Source organism: Cucumis melo, chromosome 5, assembly GCF_025177605.1.
Source record: "Cucumis melo cultivar AY chromosome 5, USDA_Cmelo_AY_1.0, whole genome shotgun sequence".
NCBI classification, from domain to species: domain Eukaryota; kingdom Viridiplantae; phylum Streptophyta; class Magnoliopsida; order Cucurbitales; family Cucurbitaceae; genus Cucumis; species Cucumis melo.
Genome location: NC_066861.1, coordinates 10,804,099 through 10,819,756, shown reverse-complemented (window position 1 = coordinate 10,819,756; position 15,658 = coordinate 10,804,099). Strand labels below are relative to the sequence as shown.

The following is a 15,658-nucleotide window of genomic DNA, read 5'->3' as shown; positions in this document are numbered from 1 at the left end:
ATTTTTTATAGCCAATTTCTACCAAGTATTTTGGACGTCCAATTCAATTTTTAAAAATAAGAAATATTCACAACTAAACGATATGGGTTAAAATGTTTGAGTAAAGGTTGTTTAATTAATTGTATCCAAAGTTAAAATATTGTAGCATTTTATGACCATTGAGAAATACATATCAAAATGAGAAATATATGTGAATTTCTCATAAACATAAACAAAAAGGATGAAATGGAAACCCAACACCAGAAAATCCCAAGTTGTTCAGAGCTTCATCAGATCAAGCACAAAAGCAAAACAATGTCTAGTTAGCTTCATGTAAAAGAAAGAAAAAATGAACATAACACAAAAAAATAAGTACATCTTCGTGATAAAATGGTTTAAAGATCAATTGATACCATTGCTAGGGAGTTTAAAGATCAATTGATACCATTGCTAGGGAGGGTATTGTTTCAAACATCAAGAACTTCAAGCGAAAGTGCATCAGTAAGTCTTGAAGGAACAGAACCAAAGAGATGATTGGAGCTCAAGTTTACTCTCGCTAACAAGTCCAAATGTCCCAAGCTTGCAGGGATTGCACCAATTAACTGATTATAGATTAGAGAACAATAACAGTAAGCTTCTTCAAAGATGAAAATTGTGTAGGTATGCTTCCACTGAGCTGATTATAACAAAGCTGCAAAACTGACAAAACAACGAATACATGAGAAAACAAGGTGAAACCCAAATCAAAGAAATCACAAGCTTCCCATTAAATTCAAGAAACATTGAAACCTCTTGAATTCAAAAGGCCTATACCACTCTAGATCAAATAAAAACAAACACATTTTCAAATGAAAAAAAAATGAAGTTAATACCATGACCCATCACTACAAGAATTTTGGCCTTTAATGTCGGTTTAAAACCGACATTAAAGGCCTTTAATGTCACTTGGCAACCGACATCTTTGTGAGCGTTATTAAAGGTCTTTAATGTCGGTTGAGCTTTAATGTCGGTTTAAAAACGACATTAAAGGCCTCTTTAATGTCGGTTTAAAAACGACATTAAAGGCCTTTAATGTCAGTTTTCAACCGACATCTTTGATGGTGTTATTGAAGCCCTTTAATGTCGGTTGGGCTTTAATGTCGGTTTAAAAACGACATTAAAGCCCTCTTTAATGTCGGTTTGTTAGTTTTCAACCGACATCTTTGATAGTGTTATTGAAGCTCTTTAATGTCGGTTGAACTCTGATATGTCGGTTTAAAACCGACATTAAAGCCTAGTTTTTTTATTCATTTTTACAAATTTATTTTTATTTAATTGTTACATTATTGTCCTATAGACCGACATTGGGTCAATGTAGATAAATATGTTTTTCACACGCCAACAAATCAATGAAATTCATATTATGTTAGAAACTATAACATTTGTCTTTTACATTTGAATACACAAAATAAAATATTAATATTATGTTTATATATACATTTCTACAATAGTACATGAAAAAAAAATTCTAATACAAGAATTAAATAATTAAAAATCCTAAATGCCTTCTCAGTCTTCAATTTTCAACGGTCGCTTGACCATTTCTACACAATCGCTTAGCTTTCAACCCGATATCACTTCAATTATCTACAAACAATATCCAAATAAACCATTTATATGAATAACAAAGCTGTTTGAAGTACTGAAATTGCAGAAAAGGATGAAAAGTTCTTAATATTGCCCACCAAATGAATAATCAACATTTTTTTACATAACATTATTATGAAAACCAATATCAATCTATAAAGAAATAAGCAACATCAACACAATAAGCTGAAAAGTAAAGCTTATTGTAGTCCAACGTAAGCATAAGTAGCGCAAAGAAAAAATGTCCCTTACGTCACCAATGGAATTTCATTCCAAGTAAACATAAACATCATTAAAAATTAACTAAAATAATAAATAATAAACAAAACCAGAGAAAGAGTTTATGCTGAACTAAAGATCTCTTTTGTAATAATAATATATATGTTTTAAACTTTTGCTGAAGCAGATATGCAGAAGCTTGACTTTCTAGTTCCAGTCCCAAATTATACATCATAATAAGACCAGAAGTTGCTAGTACTTTTCTCATCATTATATCCACATGTTTTTCTAAAATAATAAGAGCAATGAAAGAACAAAAGCAAGTGTCATAATGGACGAGCTAAAGACATAATGCTTAAGAATTGAATAAAGTAACATGGCTATGTAAAATCAACCTGTAAGACTAACCTGGATCAGGATGAAGTGTTTTTGGGTCACTGGGACCAACCAATATATTAGTGACACCAGTCATTTGAAAAGACATGTAGGCATTGAAGTAATACGGAGCAAACATAACCACAGAATCCCCAGCATCACACAATGTAAGAACAAGGTTAACGAATGCCTGCAGTAAAATCAGCACTACATTTTACCATAAGAAGACAATCAACATAAGGAAGTGTTCCAAAACGAAAGCTGATAATATATGCAAGCGTTAACCGAGTTTTTCCTTTGTACTTCTAAGCCAATGAATGATAGGATGTCTAATAGATAAGTAATGCTGCAACTTAAGCTGGCCATTCTTGCCAGTTTTGATTCATTATTATAAAAAAATTCAATGATTTGCACTATCATCACCTGATTTGCACCGGCTGTAACCATCACAGAGGACTTGTACAGTTTATTTTCCTCATTCAACTGCAAAACAAAAAAACAATGATTTAGTAAGTCCATGACTGTCTGGTTCCATAATATAAATAAGAACACAATTTCAGAGAGAGAACAATCCTGTCATGTTAAAGAATGAGAATTCAATATCTTACTTCTGCACCCTTCAAGAGGGTCTCTTCTGTAAATCCTCGGATATCTCATTTATTCAATGAAATTGTTTCTTATCCAAAAAAAATAAAGGAACAAGAAAGATATCGATATGAAAAGTAGACAAGGTCAATCATTTCAAGATTTCAGAAACCAAGCAAAATGATAAGTTGAGCAGAGCAAAGAAAAACGACTTCTGGTAGCAAATTCACAGATACAGGATAGGATGCAGTCAAATAGAGAGCTACAAAAGACAAGGAGAATTTGAATTATGTTTTGCATTTCAGTTAACTGGGGAACCTAGACCCTATAAGAACGTATTACGAATGAGAGATGTGAAATTAACATTGCTGTATGTTGCGCATTTCAGTTAACTGGGGAACCGAAACTGACAAGGAGTCTGCAAATGTGATCATTCTTACCTAGAAAAAGAAATTTGAACCTCTTTTGTATATTCCCTCATAATATCACAAGGAAGTTAAGTATGTGACCTTCATACATATCACGAGAACCATTGAAAATTTAAATAGATTGGAAGTAAATTTCTGCAAAGAACTCAACAAAATATTCATCAAAAAGCAATTAACTGTTTTCAACTTTGTAAAAGTAGAAAGAGTAATTCCAGAGACTAAATGACTTCAATTGACCCAATAAACTGTAAGTACCGGGTTGTTGATTAATATATTCAGCATTCAGCACTTAATTCTCCTTCATTGGTACAATCTTCTTTGTATACAATAAAAAATTTGCATCACCTCTTTTAGCATTAACATCATGACCCAATAAAAATTTGCATACACAAACTTTAAGTTCATTTGTCATTGGGATAAAACATCAATTACTATTTCAAATATCAATAGTTTCAAACCTTAAACTCCACAAATATTGAAGTACTTGAAAAAAAAAAGTGCACAATGTTATACTATTAATTATATTACACTTCATGGACTTTGAACTAAACAATCAAAAGACATAGAAACACAATTAAAAAGACCCCTTTAATTTCCGGAGAAAAAAGAGTATTTAAAACAAGAAAATGCATAGGAAATTAAATTAAATGAAATCCAAAAAAGAGGAAAATGCAAATTAATGATTAGAAAAATGAGTACTTACAATAATTTGAGCTTATTTCTTTTTTATTGTTAAATTTCGTGAGCTCTGAACCACTCCCAGGATTTAAAGATGAGTTCCTTTTGTTCATATCTTCATCATGTACAAATCCAGCAGTAGAAGAACGGTCTTTGTCAAGATCTGAAGAGTAAGTTTGTTGTTGACCGCCTATCACAGAGTCGTTCTCAGCTCTAGTGGCAAGGACTATACATTCAATCAGTTCATTTATGCACCTGATGACAAATAAAGAAGGAAAAGGAGAAAAATGGTAAAAAAGGAAGAAAAAATACACTTCCACAATTCTTTGGACTGCAAGATCATGTAAGACTAGATATGTATACCTAAGAAAATGACCTCTACCCAATTTCTTCGCAAAGAAAGTAACTGATGTACTGTTTGGAAAAGCATTTTTAAAACTACTTTCTGGTCTGAAAACGTTATAAGCTTCTCACAAAAAACAAATTTGACAAAACAAACCATTTCAAAAGAAATAAAAAAATAGAAAATTTTGAAACAACAGAGAACTGCTTTTCTTCTTTCTACTGATTAAATTGAATTATATTTTTATGTTAAACTAAACATATGGAAAACATGAACGATAACTTCGAACTGAAAAGTGTTTTTTTTTTTCTTATTAAAAATAATTAAATACATATAGATAGATTTAAAGAATTGATTTTTTTTCTTTTTTTTTACCATTTTTCTCCTCATCCATAAGAAGAGAGTGACGGAACTATCGAAGAAGAAGAGAAAATAGAGAGCGATGGTGATTCGACCCTAAACCCTAAAGTTGGATATGAATAGTTCATAAAATTATAAAAAAACAAATCAATCAACCGCAACATTCCCATTGAACGAAACGGGAAAACAGAAACTCAAAGGAAGGAAACCCAAATGAAAATCGAAAATCAAAATCGAAGATGAAGAATGGAAAATGTAAAATACGAATTTACCTCTACAGAAAGTGGATGAGCATGCCTTTGGATGAATATGGGAAGGATTCAGAAAAAGAAAAGAAGATGAGAAAAACAATGAGAAAAAGTCGGAGAAGGAACGGGCATCGGAGAAGAAAAAGTCGTCGAAGAAGAAATGGACGAATTCATTTGGAGAAGAAAAGGGATTGCGCGAGTAGGAGAGGGTCGAAAGAGTAAAGTAAGAGAGAGACTATTATTTTTTCACAAAATAAAATTATTAAAAAAAAATTAAATGGACCTTTAATGTCGGTTTTCAAAATGGCGGACCTTTAATGTCGGTTTAAAACCGACATTAAAGCTTAGTCTTTAATGTCGGTGGAAAACCGACATTAAACATCCGCGTTTTCAAAACCGACATTAATGTTCATTTTCCATTTTTCCCAACCGACATTAAAGCCTATATTTGTTCTAGTGCATATTCAAAAAGAACATGGAAAACAAGAAAAAAAATCATCCCCTGAACTTTTAATGGCACCCACAACTCATGCATGTAAAAGTAAAAGCTGTGAATCTTCATTTCAAAGCTTCATAAGAACTTTATTAAACAAAACAACAGCCCCCCAAAAACAGTCACATGAGAAACAAAAGTCTCTATGTGAAAATCAAAAGCTGAAGCAAAAGGAAAGCAAACCTTGCAAATAAAGCCCAGTTAAATGCAAATAAAGTGAATGAGCAACGTACAAGATAAATTAAACCAAGAAATTAACTGGAAAACAACTACAATTCCAAGAGCAGTGGCCGCAAACCATTTACAAAATGGCGTACAAAAAAATAAAAGTAAATGTATATTATTGACTCTATGACAATTGGAGATTGAAATTTCAGCAAAATTATTTGAGTTCAACAGATTTAAGAAAGCCGTAACTTGTGGAGTTTGATACTGAATCAGCTCATTCAATTAGTACTTCCAAGTAGAGTCTTTCATGCTAAAGCTTGACAAGAAACTAAAGGGCAGCAACACAAATCCCTAAAAAGCTAAACCTCAAAAAACACGTCGTGCATTACGTTACTTGGGAATCTCCGTTTGGAGGTGAAATTGTCAACTCATAGAACCTAAATATGTTGAGATATAATTGATAACCAAAGTATAAAACAAACTAAGCAAATAAAGGTATTTGGACCCCCCAATCTTGAGATCACATTCAACCCCTAATTCACTCACCAAAATAAATGAATAGCCACCATCAATCAGCTCGCGAAGACCCAAGTCGCCCTCCTTCTCCTCATAAATCAGAATCGAAATCGAATTGAAGACCAAACGACAACCAGAAGGAAGCGAAATCGAAATCGAAGGGAAAGAGGGAGAAAGAAGAAGAAGTGAAATCGGAACTGAAGAGGAAGGAGGAATCGAATGGGAACACAGATTGAACGAGATGGGTTAACACGGGTTGAAAGAAAATGACGAAGGAGACAAATCTGCAGACATAATGGAAGAGTTTGAGGGGAAAAATCGAGAATTATGGAAACATCCAAATGGGGGTTAGGATTAACATAACCAAACCCCATGGTGTTAAACCTCCTCCCAAACAGTTTCCCTCCTTTTTCTTGTCAACTGCCCCCTTAAAAAAAATTCAGTTCGCCCAACCTTCACTCTTTGTCTCTTCGTCCATCGGCCGACCAAAACGCCACCTCTCCACGACTGCTGAGCCACTATCAACGCCCTTCGCGTCATTCGTCCACCGCCTCTATTGGTTTGGACTCTGCCACCAAGCATCGATCTATTCCACTGCCTCACTCCGCTGCCCACCGCCGATCTGTTTCACCGTGGCTCATCGATCTGGTTAAAGGGGTGAGTTGTGGATAAGATTTTGGGAAAATTGCCAAAAATAGGTTAAAACGGAAGGGTTAAATGACTTTTGGGATAACTTTTTAAATAAAGAGTTTTAGGACAATTTAGGTGTGAATGGACAAAAATGCCCTTTCATTAAAATTTTCTTTATCTTTTCCTTTCCCTCTTCCCACGTTCGCTTTCCCTTCTCTCCCCAATCGATTTCCCTTCTCTTTCGCGAAGAGTCCCATTTTCCTTCTCTTTCAGGTAGAACACCTGAAGATACTCCGACCATTCGTCGCTTGCTGTTCGTCTCTTGTCATTCGTCGCTTACCGTTCGTCGATCGTCCAATGCATTTTGTCGCTCATCTTCGAACCATTCAATCAACTTCGAGCGTTTTCTCTTATTTCGGTGTGTTTCATCTCTAACCCATTTTTAATTTATTTGCTGTAAATGTTTGGTTGGGGCATTTGTTGCTAGTTTCATCCGTAAATGTCTGGTTTTTTGAATGGACTTATTTGCTGTAAATTAGTTTAGTCAAAGTTTGGTTTAGGTTCTTAAAAAGTTCAATGGGTAGTAAAAAATGAATTGAACTAGAGGATTTAGTTTGGTCAAATAGAGGAGGTTTTTTTTTTTTATCTACATTGCTTTCTATCTATTCTGTATTATCTTATATTGTGAGCAATTTTTCATGCTGCTGCTATGGATGCTTCTCAAACCACTCTAGCTTCTATCTATTATGTATTATCTTATATTGTGAGCATTAGTTTGAATAGTTTTTATGCATATTTAGTAAGTCTCTTAGGCCCTCATGGTTTATCTCGCACGTATCTCTCACTCATCTTGCACCTTCCAAACTTTCATTATTTATTTCAAAATCAAATTGGTACACCTCCTGATCCATTTACAGCGATTCTTTGCATGGTTTAGTAAGTCTCTTAGGCCCTCATGCTTTATCTCGCATGTATCTCGCACGCATCTCGCACGTTCCAAACTCTCACTATTTATTTCAAAATCAAATTGGTACACCTCCTAATCCATTTAAAGCTATTCTTTGCATGTTTAGTAAGCCTCTTAGGCTCTCATGCTTTATCTCACACGTATCTCGCACGCATCTCGCATGTTCCAAACTTTCACTATTTATTCCAAAATCAAATTGGTACACCTCCTAATCCATTTAGAGCTATTCTTTGCATGTTTAGTAAGTCTCTTAGGCCCTCATGCTTTATCTCGCACATATCTCGCACACATCTCGCACGTTCCAAACTTTCACTATTTATTTCAAAATCAAATTGGTACACCTTCTAATCCATTTAAAGCTATTCTTTGCATGTTTAGTAAGTCTCTTAGGTCCTCATGCTTTATCTCGCACGTATCTCGCACACACTCTCTCCTATCGAAAGTACAAACAACACCACCTAGTAAGAAATTTATATAATCATTTCCTTCATCTTCCACCTCCCTTAACAATAAGTAGTGGATGAGTGGCCCATTAAAGACAATATTTAGGTCCAAAAAGTGTCCAAACTTTGTTTTCCTAAATAAGGCTAATTTATCGGGTTTGAGTTTGGCATTAATATTATGTGTTGTCTTTTCTAAATGAGACAAACAACTTACTAAAGCATAAAAATGATGGAAAGGATTAATCTTGTACACGGGTCCGTCGGTCGATGTCGATGTCATAATTGAAGCCTAAACAAAAATGAACGAATTTAGAGTTAAAGAAGGGATCCAAAGAAAAATGAGCAAAATGCCAACTATATTTAACTTTAATTCATTTCACTACCCATTTAACTTTCTAAGAACCTAAACCAAACTTTGACTAAACTAATTTCCACCAAATAAGTCGATTCCAAAAAAGTCTAAACCAGACGGATGAAACTCGCAACAAATACCTAAACCAAACATTTACAGCAAATAAATTGAAACTAGGTTAGAGATAAAACTCACTAAAATAAGAGAAGACGCTCAAAGTTAATTGAATGGTTCGAAAAGGAGAAGCGACAAAATGCACTGGAGGACCGACGAACGGCAAGCGACGAACAGTCGGAGTATCTTCAAAGAGCAGAGCGGAAAATTTTAAAAGCCAACAAAAGGATTTTTTTTTTTTTTTTTTTTTACTTCAGATGTTCTACGCGAAAGAAAAGGGAAAGCGAACATGGAAGAGGGAAAGGAAAAGAGAGAGAAATTTAATGAAGGGCATTTTTGTCCATTCACACCTAAATTGTCCTTAAACTCTTCATTTTGAAAAGTTATCCCAAAAATCATTTAACCCTCATTTTTTAACCTATTTTTGGCAATTTCCAAGATTTTGGTGTTTATCCATTAAGGAATTAATTAAGAGTCTGAATTGGAAAGTGAATATTGTTTATTTGAAGGGTTACTTGGCGCTTTTTGGATTACTTTGTGGATTTTCCAACAAGGTCGGGTCGGATCACGACAACAATTTGGTAAGCAAATAAGGGAAGTTAATTAGAATCTTGATATCATTTTTTATGGATAAAAATTGATAAAGTGTAACGCCCCAAAATTTGAGGAATTTAATTTTATTATCTTAAGTGTAATTTTGAGATTTCGGGTGTTATTTAAATGTTGGAGTATTTTACTTTATGGAGATTTGATTCTATTGGATATTTGAAAAATATCAAATTGTTGTTAAGTTGGAATTTATATTTGTTTTGGTTATTTATGTTTAGGTATTATATGGCTTAAGGAATTAATAAGTGTATTATGAAATAATATATTTATTATGAAAAGATAGTTTGATAAGATAAAGATGATTAGTTTGGTTGAGGAGAGAGAGTATGTGATTTTATTTGGGAAAAGATAAGGAAGATAAAAAGGGAGATTTTGTGGGTTTTAAATAAAGAGAGAGTGTGTGAAGATTTAAGGGAAAGAGAAAAAGAGAAAAATAAAAAATAAAAGAAATTATTTTTATTAAATAGGCTTGGGATGTGTGAACCACTATTCATCTTCTACATTTAGAAAAAGAAAAGGAAACCCTATTTTTTAAAAAAAAGAAAAAAAAACCCTAACCAAAATCCACCCCGCCGTCGCCAACATCTCTGTCACTCGCCGCCGCCAACGAACACCGTAGTGTGAGCAGCCGTCGAGTCGTCCTTTGTTGCATCGTACCAGCCGGTTCTTCTGTCGTTCAGCCGCCGCTTCTTCCGTCGTCGTTCGTCGTTTGCAGCATCCAAGTCGAAGCGACGCCGTCCGAGCCGCCTTCGTCGCTGAGGTAGCCGACCGTGAGCAGTTCCACCGTCGTCGAGTTCGTCTCTATCCGTCGTCGAGGCTCCGCCCAACCGCGTCGGAGAACGTCGTAAACCCGAGCTGCGCTAGCCGCCGCGTGAAGTCGAGCCATGCACGAGGAGCCGCCAGCCGCCGCGTAAAGTCGAGTCGGGTTTCCTCCAAGCTGTGCACGCCCGCTAAGCCGAGTTGCGCCAGTCGCATTTTCGAGCCACCCGCACTCCAGTTGAGCCGCCCTGCGTGCGCCTAGAGCTGCCTACCTCAGCCGTTCGAGCCGTCTCCCTCCCAGTCGAGCTACCAAGCTTTTTTGCGAGCCACAAGCCTGTTTTGGGTCCTTTTTCACCTATTTTGGTAAGTTTTGATTAGGTTTTGGAATACCCAACTAAGATTAAAATTTTTGGATCTTAAATAATTTAATCTTGGGTAAAATTAAATTATTTCTCTTAAATGACCATTTGGACCAGTTGAAGTTGGAGTGTGGGATTTCTCCAGTTAAGGGCTAACTTGTTGCAACCTCGACCTCGGGTAAGTTAGTTCGACTGAATTCTTGAGCCCTTGGTTGTTTAGATGGTTAAGTTTATTTAAATTTGGTGCTTTTTGTTTGTTAGGACCTTGTTGCTTGGGAAGCGTGATTTTTTGTTGTAGATTTCGACTGAGCTAATCTCCAAGTAAGAGATTCTACTACTTGACCTTCGAGTTACATTTAAGAGACCGCATGTATGAATATATGGTTATGTATCACTGGTAGCTAAGTACATAACTCGGGGTTATTGAGAGAGAGGCTGATATTGTAATTGCGTCTGCTGGTTGACTTTATGGTTAGCGCTGATAGTATGTCGATGCTATCGCCTATGTTCTAATGACATAGTTTTGTGGTTGAGGATGGCATGATATGATATGTTATGGTATGATATGTTATGGTATGATATGTTATGGCATGATTTGTTGTAGTATGACATGTTATGATATGATATGTTATGATGATGATATGTTATGTGCATGCTATGGATAGGGTGTATGTTAGCTTTACCTATTAGAGTCGTACCCACATGAGTGTCCTTCGGGATCACCACTCTTTTGACGACTGTGTAGTTCGACGGGATCACCAGTCTGACATTGACATTGACACAAACATGATTTGAGAGATCCAACGGGATCGCTCACACCTATGACTGAATAGTCCGATGGGACCACCAATCTGACATTGACATTGACATAGACATGATTTGAGTGATTTGACGGGATCATTCGCAGTCTGATCGTCTTAGGTGTTCCCTTGGATTCACTAGAGACCAACTTGTTCCTACGGGATCACAGATTGCACGTGTTCAGAAACATATCAGTTCAGGGGTACCACTCTTCAAGACTCTAATAAGAAGTTAATAGGGGGACTAGTAGTGGGTCTTTTACTGAGTATTTTTATACTCACTCTTTTCATTTCTATTTTCAGGCAGAGGCAGAGGTAAGAGCAAGGCAAGCTGGCGAATGACCAGAAGTGACCGTGGCGAGCCATGGGGACACGTTTGCTTCCGCTTACGTCATGTGTCAGATCTCAGAGTTGACATTTTCCTTTCATTTTATTCTACTTTATTTATTTCTTTGTTTCTCTTTCCCTTTAAAACTAGTAGGCCCGAGATAGGATTTGTTTTAATTTATTTTCGTACATTCTATTTATGATTTTAACGATAATTCGTAGTTTTGTTTTATTTTATATTTATTTTAAATAAATTTTAATATTTTTCTTTCAAAGTAAAGTCCTCAACTTAGTATAAGAGGTTGGGTCCTTACATGAATATGTTATGTTTTGGTTGATTTGAGAATTAAATTTTAAGACAAGGAATAGACTTTAATGTCGAGGCAAGGGATTTACTATCAAATGTTCGACAAGAGTAAAACTGAATATGATGATTATGTACTTAAAATGAAAATGTTAGATTTAATTTTACAAATTGGACCGAGAATAATTAAATAATAGGAGGAAAGAAACAACTAATCGAACACTCCATACAATTCAAAAACCAAAAGTCTTGAATTAAAACCTAAAAAAGTTATAAACTTATATTAAATTTCTAGAGCCTGAATTCAAGCATAAACCGATTCGAATGATCTTAACAAGTGTTTAAGTTGTTTGACGATAAATACCAACCCTCGTGGATAGTGGGGATCAAAGTGTATCTACATACAAGATTTTGAACTAAGTTAGATACCCATGGAGTTGGATATCTAAATCTCGAGCCTAAAAGTTATGAGCAAGAGTTTGGAAAATTAAGAAGGCACTGTTGAATTTAATTACGTTAGAAAAAGATGATGATTGATAAACCCCCAATTATAAGGAAATTTCTCACCCAACCCTTAAAATGAAAAATATACAAATTACTTATCCTGCAAATTATTTTAAGTAGACTAAAAAAGCATTGGGAGAGATGATCATGATTCCATATAACAACATTACAGCAGCAGCAATTTTGATCGACTCCTCCTAAATAAATTCCTCTAACACTCTTGATTTCACAGGGTCGTGAGGCAGAAACGTCTCCAACCGCAAATTCGAGTTTGTGAGCAGATCGGTTAGGAACCCCTCTCCTTTCTCTGTTTTGATTGTTTTCAAGATGTTGCCAAGAACATCGGCTCCAAGCCCAGATTGAAGAAGGTTCCCAGGTACCTCTCCACCTTGACAGATCAAATCTGCCGCTTCTCTTAAAGAAAGCATGCTTTCTGTGATCACTTTCCCAAGAATTTGACCCAAATATTCTGAAGCTCTTGGGGCATCATTTAAAGCATCTTCTAAATTGTCAAGAACTGCTTCAAACCTGCTCCAATGGAGCTCGAGGAGGGAGATTAATAACAAAGAAATGTCAGAAAATTTCTTAAATATATAATGCCATTCAACAAATATATAGATGGTTGGTTAATGCTTTTTTTTTCCTCATTACCCTTTAACAAGATGAGCTTGGTTCAATGTACCATCGTTAGCCGTCGAGAGGTTAACAACAAGTTTGACCAATAGATTCCTTTCCAAATCCGTCCTCTCGAAAGCGTCTGTGATCCACAGACTGATCATGGTTGGATGGAAGGCTGGAGAGTTCAACTCTTTAATGCACAAAGCCACTTCCTGCTCATCTCTGGCACTGAAAGCAGAAAACACAACAAAAGATGAAGCGAAGCAGGTTATTATATCCCTTTCTATTATGGTATGAATCTCTCACACAATAATATCATCAGATCCTATAACCATTTAATTGCAAGGAACTAGGGGGATTTAAATATCCTAATTAAGTAGCCACCAACAAATTTGTACTTTTACTTCTTTCACATGCCCCAATTATGCAAGGCCAACTATTTATCCAAATCTCAGATATATGACATCATTGCGGCTTTGAAAATCCAGATTTAAAAAATAAATAAATGTAGTAGCATGGATGAAATTTTTAAAATGGTAAATTAAATATATTACCATGCCCAGTCAAACTCATATGGTTCGATAGTTTCTAACGGTAAAACATTTATACAACTGAGAACTCATTATTCACTAGAAAAATCGAGGAAGAAAATGAGTTTTAACATTTTCTCTTCAACCATCAAAACTCGTGTTTGGACTCGGGCAAATAAAATCAAGTGCCCTAGTAAATAACTCATTATCATTACAAAGTCATTCGATGGAGTGAGCTTCAAAGTTTTCCCATTTATATTTATTTCACATACAGCCTGCTTTATGATTCTCAAGAAACTTCAACGTAATGAGGTCAGAAGAAAAACCACTCCATTTTGAGGCAGAATATGACAAAGCTAAGACATAGGACATCAAATGCTTCTAACGGACTTTCAGCCTATTAGAATTTCAGATTGACTTCTAAAACAGACTCCCTCAGCACAATCCAGTCCAATAATTTGATACCTCACCAAACAATGACACAGTATTACATTGTTCTCAGCCTGAATGTGCTTATTTAATCCCCAAAACAAAATAAACAATGACTGACTCGTGTAAAAAAAACCCCAATTAGGGAGGTTGCGTGCGTTCCAATCTTTAGAACTTTATCCAAGAAACTGCCTTACAAATACCAACAATCTCATAGACTGGTCATAAGGAACCTTCAATTTTTCTAAATAACTGGGATTGAGAAGCTCAAGGTCTCAACAATACACCACGTTAAAACTACACCATTTCCTTATGCACAAAAGCTTACCAACGGGTTTATTATTATATAAACTAAAGTGATCTCAAAAAACTAATGACTTAGTTACATTTACGAATCTTATACAATTTTGAAAAGCCAACTTTGTCATAGAACTAATATTTGTAGCAAAGCCCCATTAAACGTTGATCCAATATTACCATCTATGCACGGCCATAGAGTTCTTTAAAAAATGCAAGGAAATAAAGTACTCGAGAAATTGCAACCTGTAAAACTCATTGATTGCTTTCAATGACAATCGTTGTAACCGATCTTCAAACAGTACTTTTTCAGATGGAAGACTTGGGGTCAAAATTGGACGAGATCTATCAAAACTCTGACCCGAACGTCTCAAATCCTTATTCCCATAATTTGAGTAATGCTCTGGACACCTTATATGGTCCATTGAAGTTGGACCAGCAAATCTCTCCGTATGTCTTGAAATTAAATCCTCCTTAGAAGTTAAGATTGCAAGCGCAGATGCAGAACTATATCCGTTCAAAGAAGCTGTTGGCGCAATTCTCAAATCTCCTGGAAGAAGAAGAAAGCAACAAATTTTTCTCTCTTTTTTAATAACAACGCACGTTCCACCAGGCTCTTAAATAACCTACAAACCCTAAATCAACTTTTTACCTTCCCGGCAATTTTTCCTCAACTAATTAAATATATATAATAATACATATTTAATTTCCTCTCATCCCATTAATTACAATCTCATTCAGATAAATTGTACTAATATTAGGGAATTAAAAGTAACAAAACCCTCGGCCGGTAAGTCGTCTTTGTTTGATTGTCTTTTTCTTTTTCTCAATTGCTTCTTTTTACGTATTTTGTGATTTCTTTCACTCGCCTTTGTTTTTTTTATTCTTTTTTCATCATTTAATATTTACATCTTCTAAGAAAGAATCTTCAAAAGAAATCATTTAGATTGGAGTAGTTTTGAAAAAATCATTAGTCAAATGCAAATGGGTAAAAAAAATAGAATATAGTGTATAAAGAATATTGAAAAAAAGAATTATTTAGATTGGAGTAGAAAAATTGCGTATAAAGAATTTTGAAAAAGAAAATTATTGAAGTAGCCAAATATAAACGATCATTTAAAAAAGAACAGATTGGGTATAAAAAAGAATAAATAAAGATTGTGTATAAAAAAAAATAAATCTTGAAAAAAATCATTAAAAAAAAGTAAACGAGTGTAAAAAAATCTAAATGATCATGTATAAAAGAAAATCAAACGATGGAATTAAAAAAATAAATTGTAGCCATATCTAATTATATAAATTATAACCATATTTAAACGATCACATATAAATTATAGTATCTCTAAACGATCGCGTATATATTGAATCATATCTAAACGATCACATATAAATTACAATCATATCTAAAACATCGCCTTGTAGTCATATTTAAATAATCGTATATATTATAGTCATATCTAATTGTAGTCATATCTAACCGATCGCAAATATATTATGCGCGCGTTATTGACAGCGTGGTTGGCGGGACATTTTCGATATTTTACACGATGGACCCCTAGTCTTTTTTCGTATTTTGAATTGTTCTATACAACTTTTTT

The 15,658-nt window shown here is 34.7% G+C and overlaps 2 protein-coding genes and 1 long non-coding RNA gene across 3 annotated transcripts in view; all 3 read right to left on the bottom strand.

Moving 5' to 3' along the window:
* Window positions 1-226: 226 nt before the first annotated feature.
* On the bottom strand, window positions 227-6,632 carry LOC103496914 (uncharacterized). Its single transcript, XR_539276.3, has 2 exons — window positions 6,049-6,632; window positions 227-678 (listed from the first exon to the last, which is right to left on the bottom strand). It is a non-coding gene; the product is annotated as an uncharacterized LOC103496914 (long non-coding RNA).
* LOC127149466 (aromatic aminotransferase ISS1-like) lies at window positions 1,346-2,752 on the bottom strand. The gene is made up of 3 exons (XM_051084984.1): window positions 2,623-2,752; window positions 2,233-2,389; window positions 1,346-1,605 (listed from the first exon to the last, which is right to left on the bottom strand). The coding sequence occupies exons 1-3, from the start codon at window positions 2,716-2,718 to the stop codon at window positions 1,598-1,600; spliced, it is 261 nt and encodes an 86-aa protein (XP_050940941.1). The 5' UTR covers window positions 2,719-2,752; the 3' UTR covers window positions 1,346-1,597.
* A 5,551-nt stretch (window positions 6,633-12,183) lies between the features above and the next one.
* The window catches only part of LOC103496918 (eukaryotic translation initiation factor 4G), a 52,442-nt gene continuing 48,967 nt past the window's right edge, over window positions 12,184-15,658 (bottom strand). The window contains exons 9-10 of the mRNA XM_051084593.1: window positions 12,838-13,032; window positions 12,184-12,714 (exon numbers count right to left, since the gene is read on the bottom strand). Coding sequence (XP_050940550.1) covers window positions 12,384-12,714; window positions 12,838-13,032 — 526 coding nt within the window. The 3' untranslated portion in view covers window positions 12,184-12,383. The remainder of the gene's footprint in view (window positions 12,715-12,837; window positions 13,033-15,658) is intronic.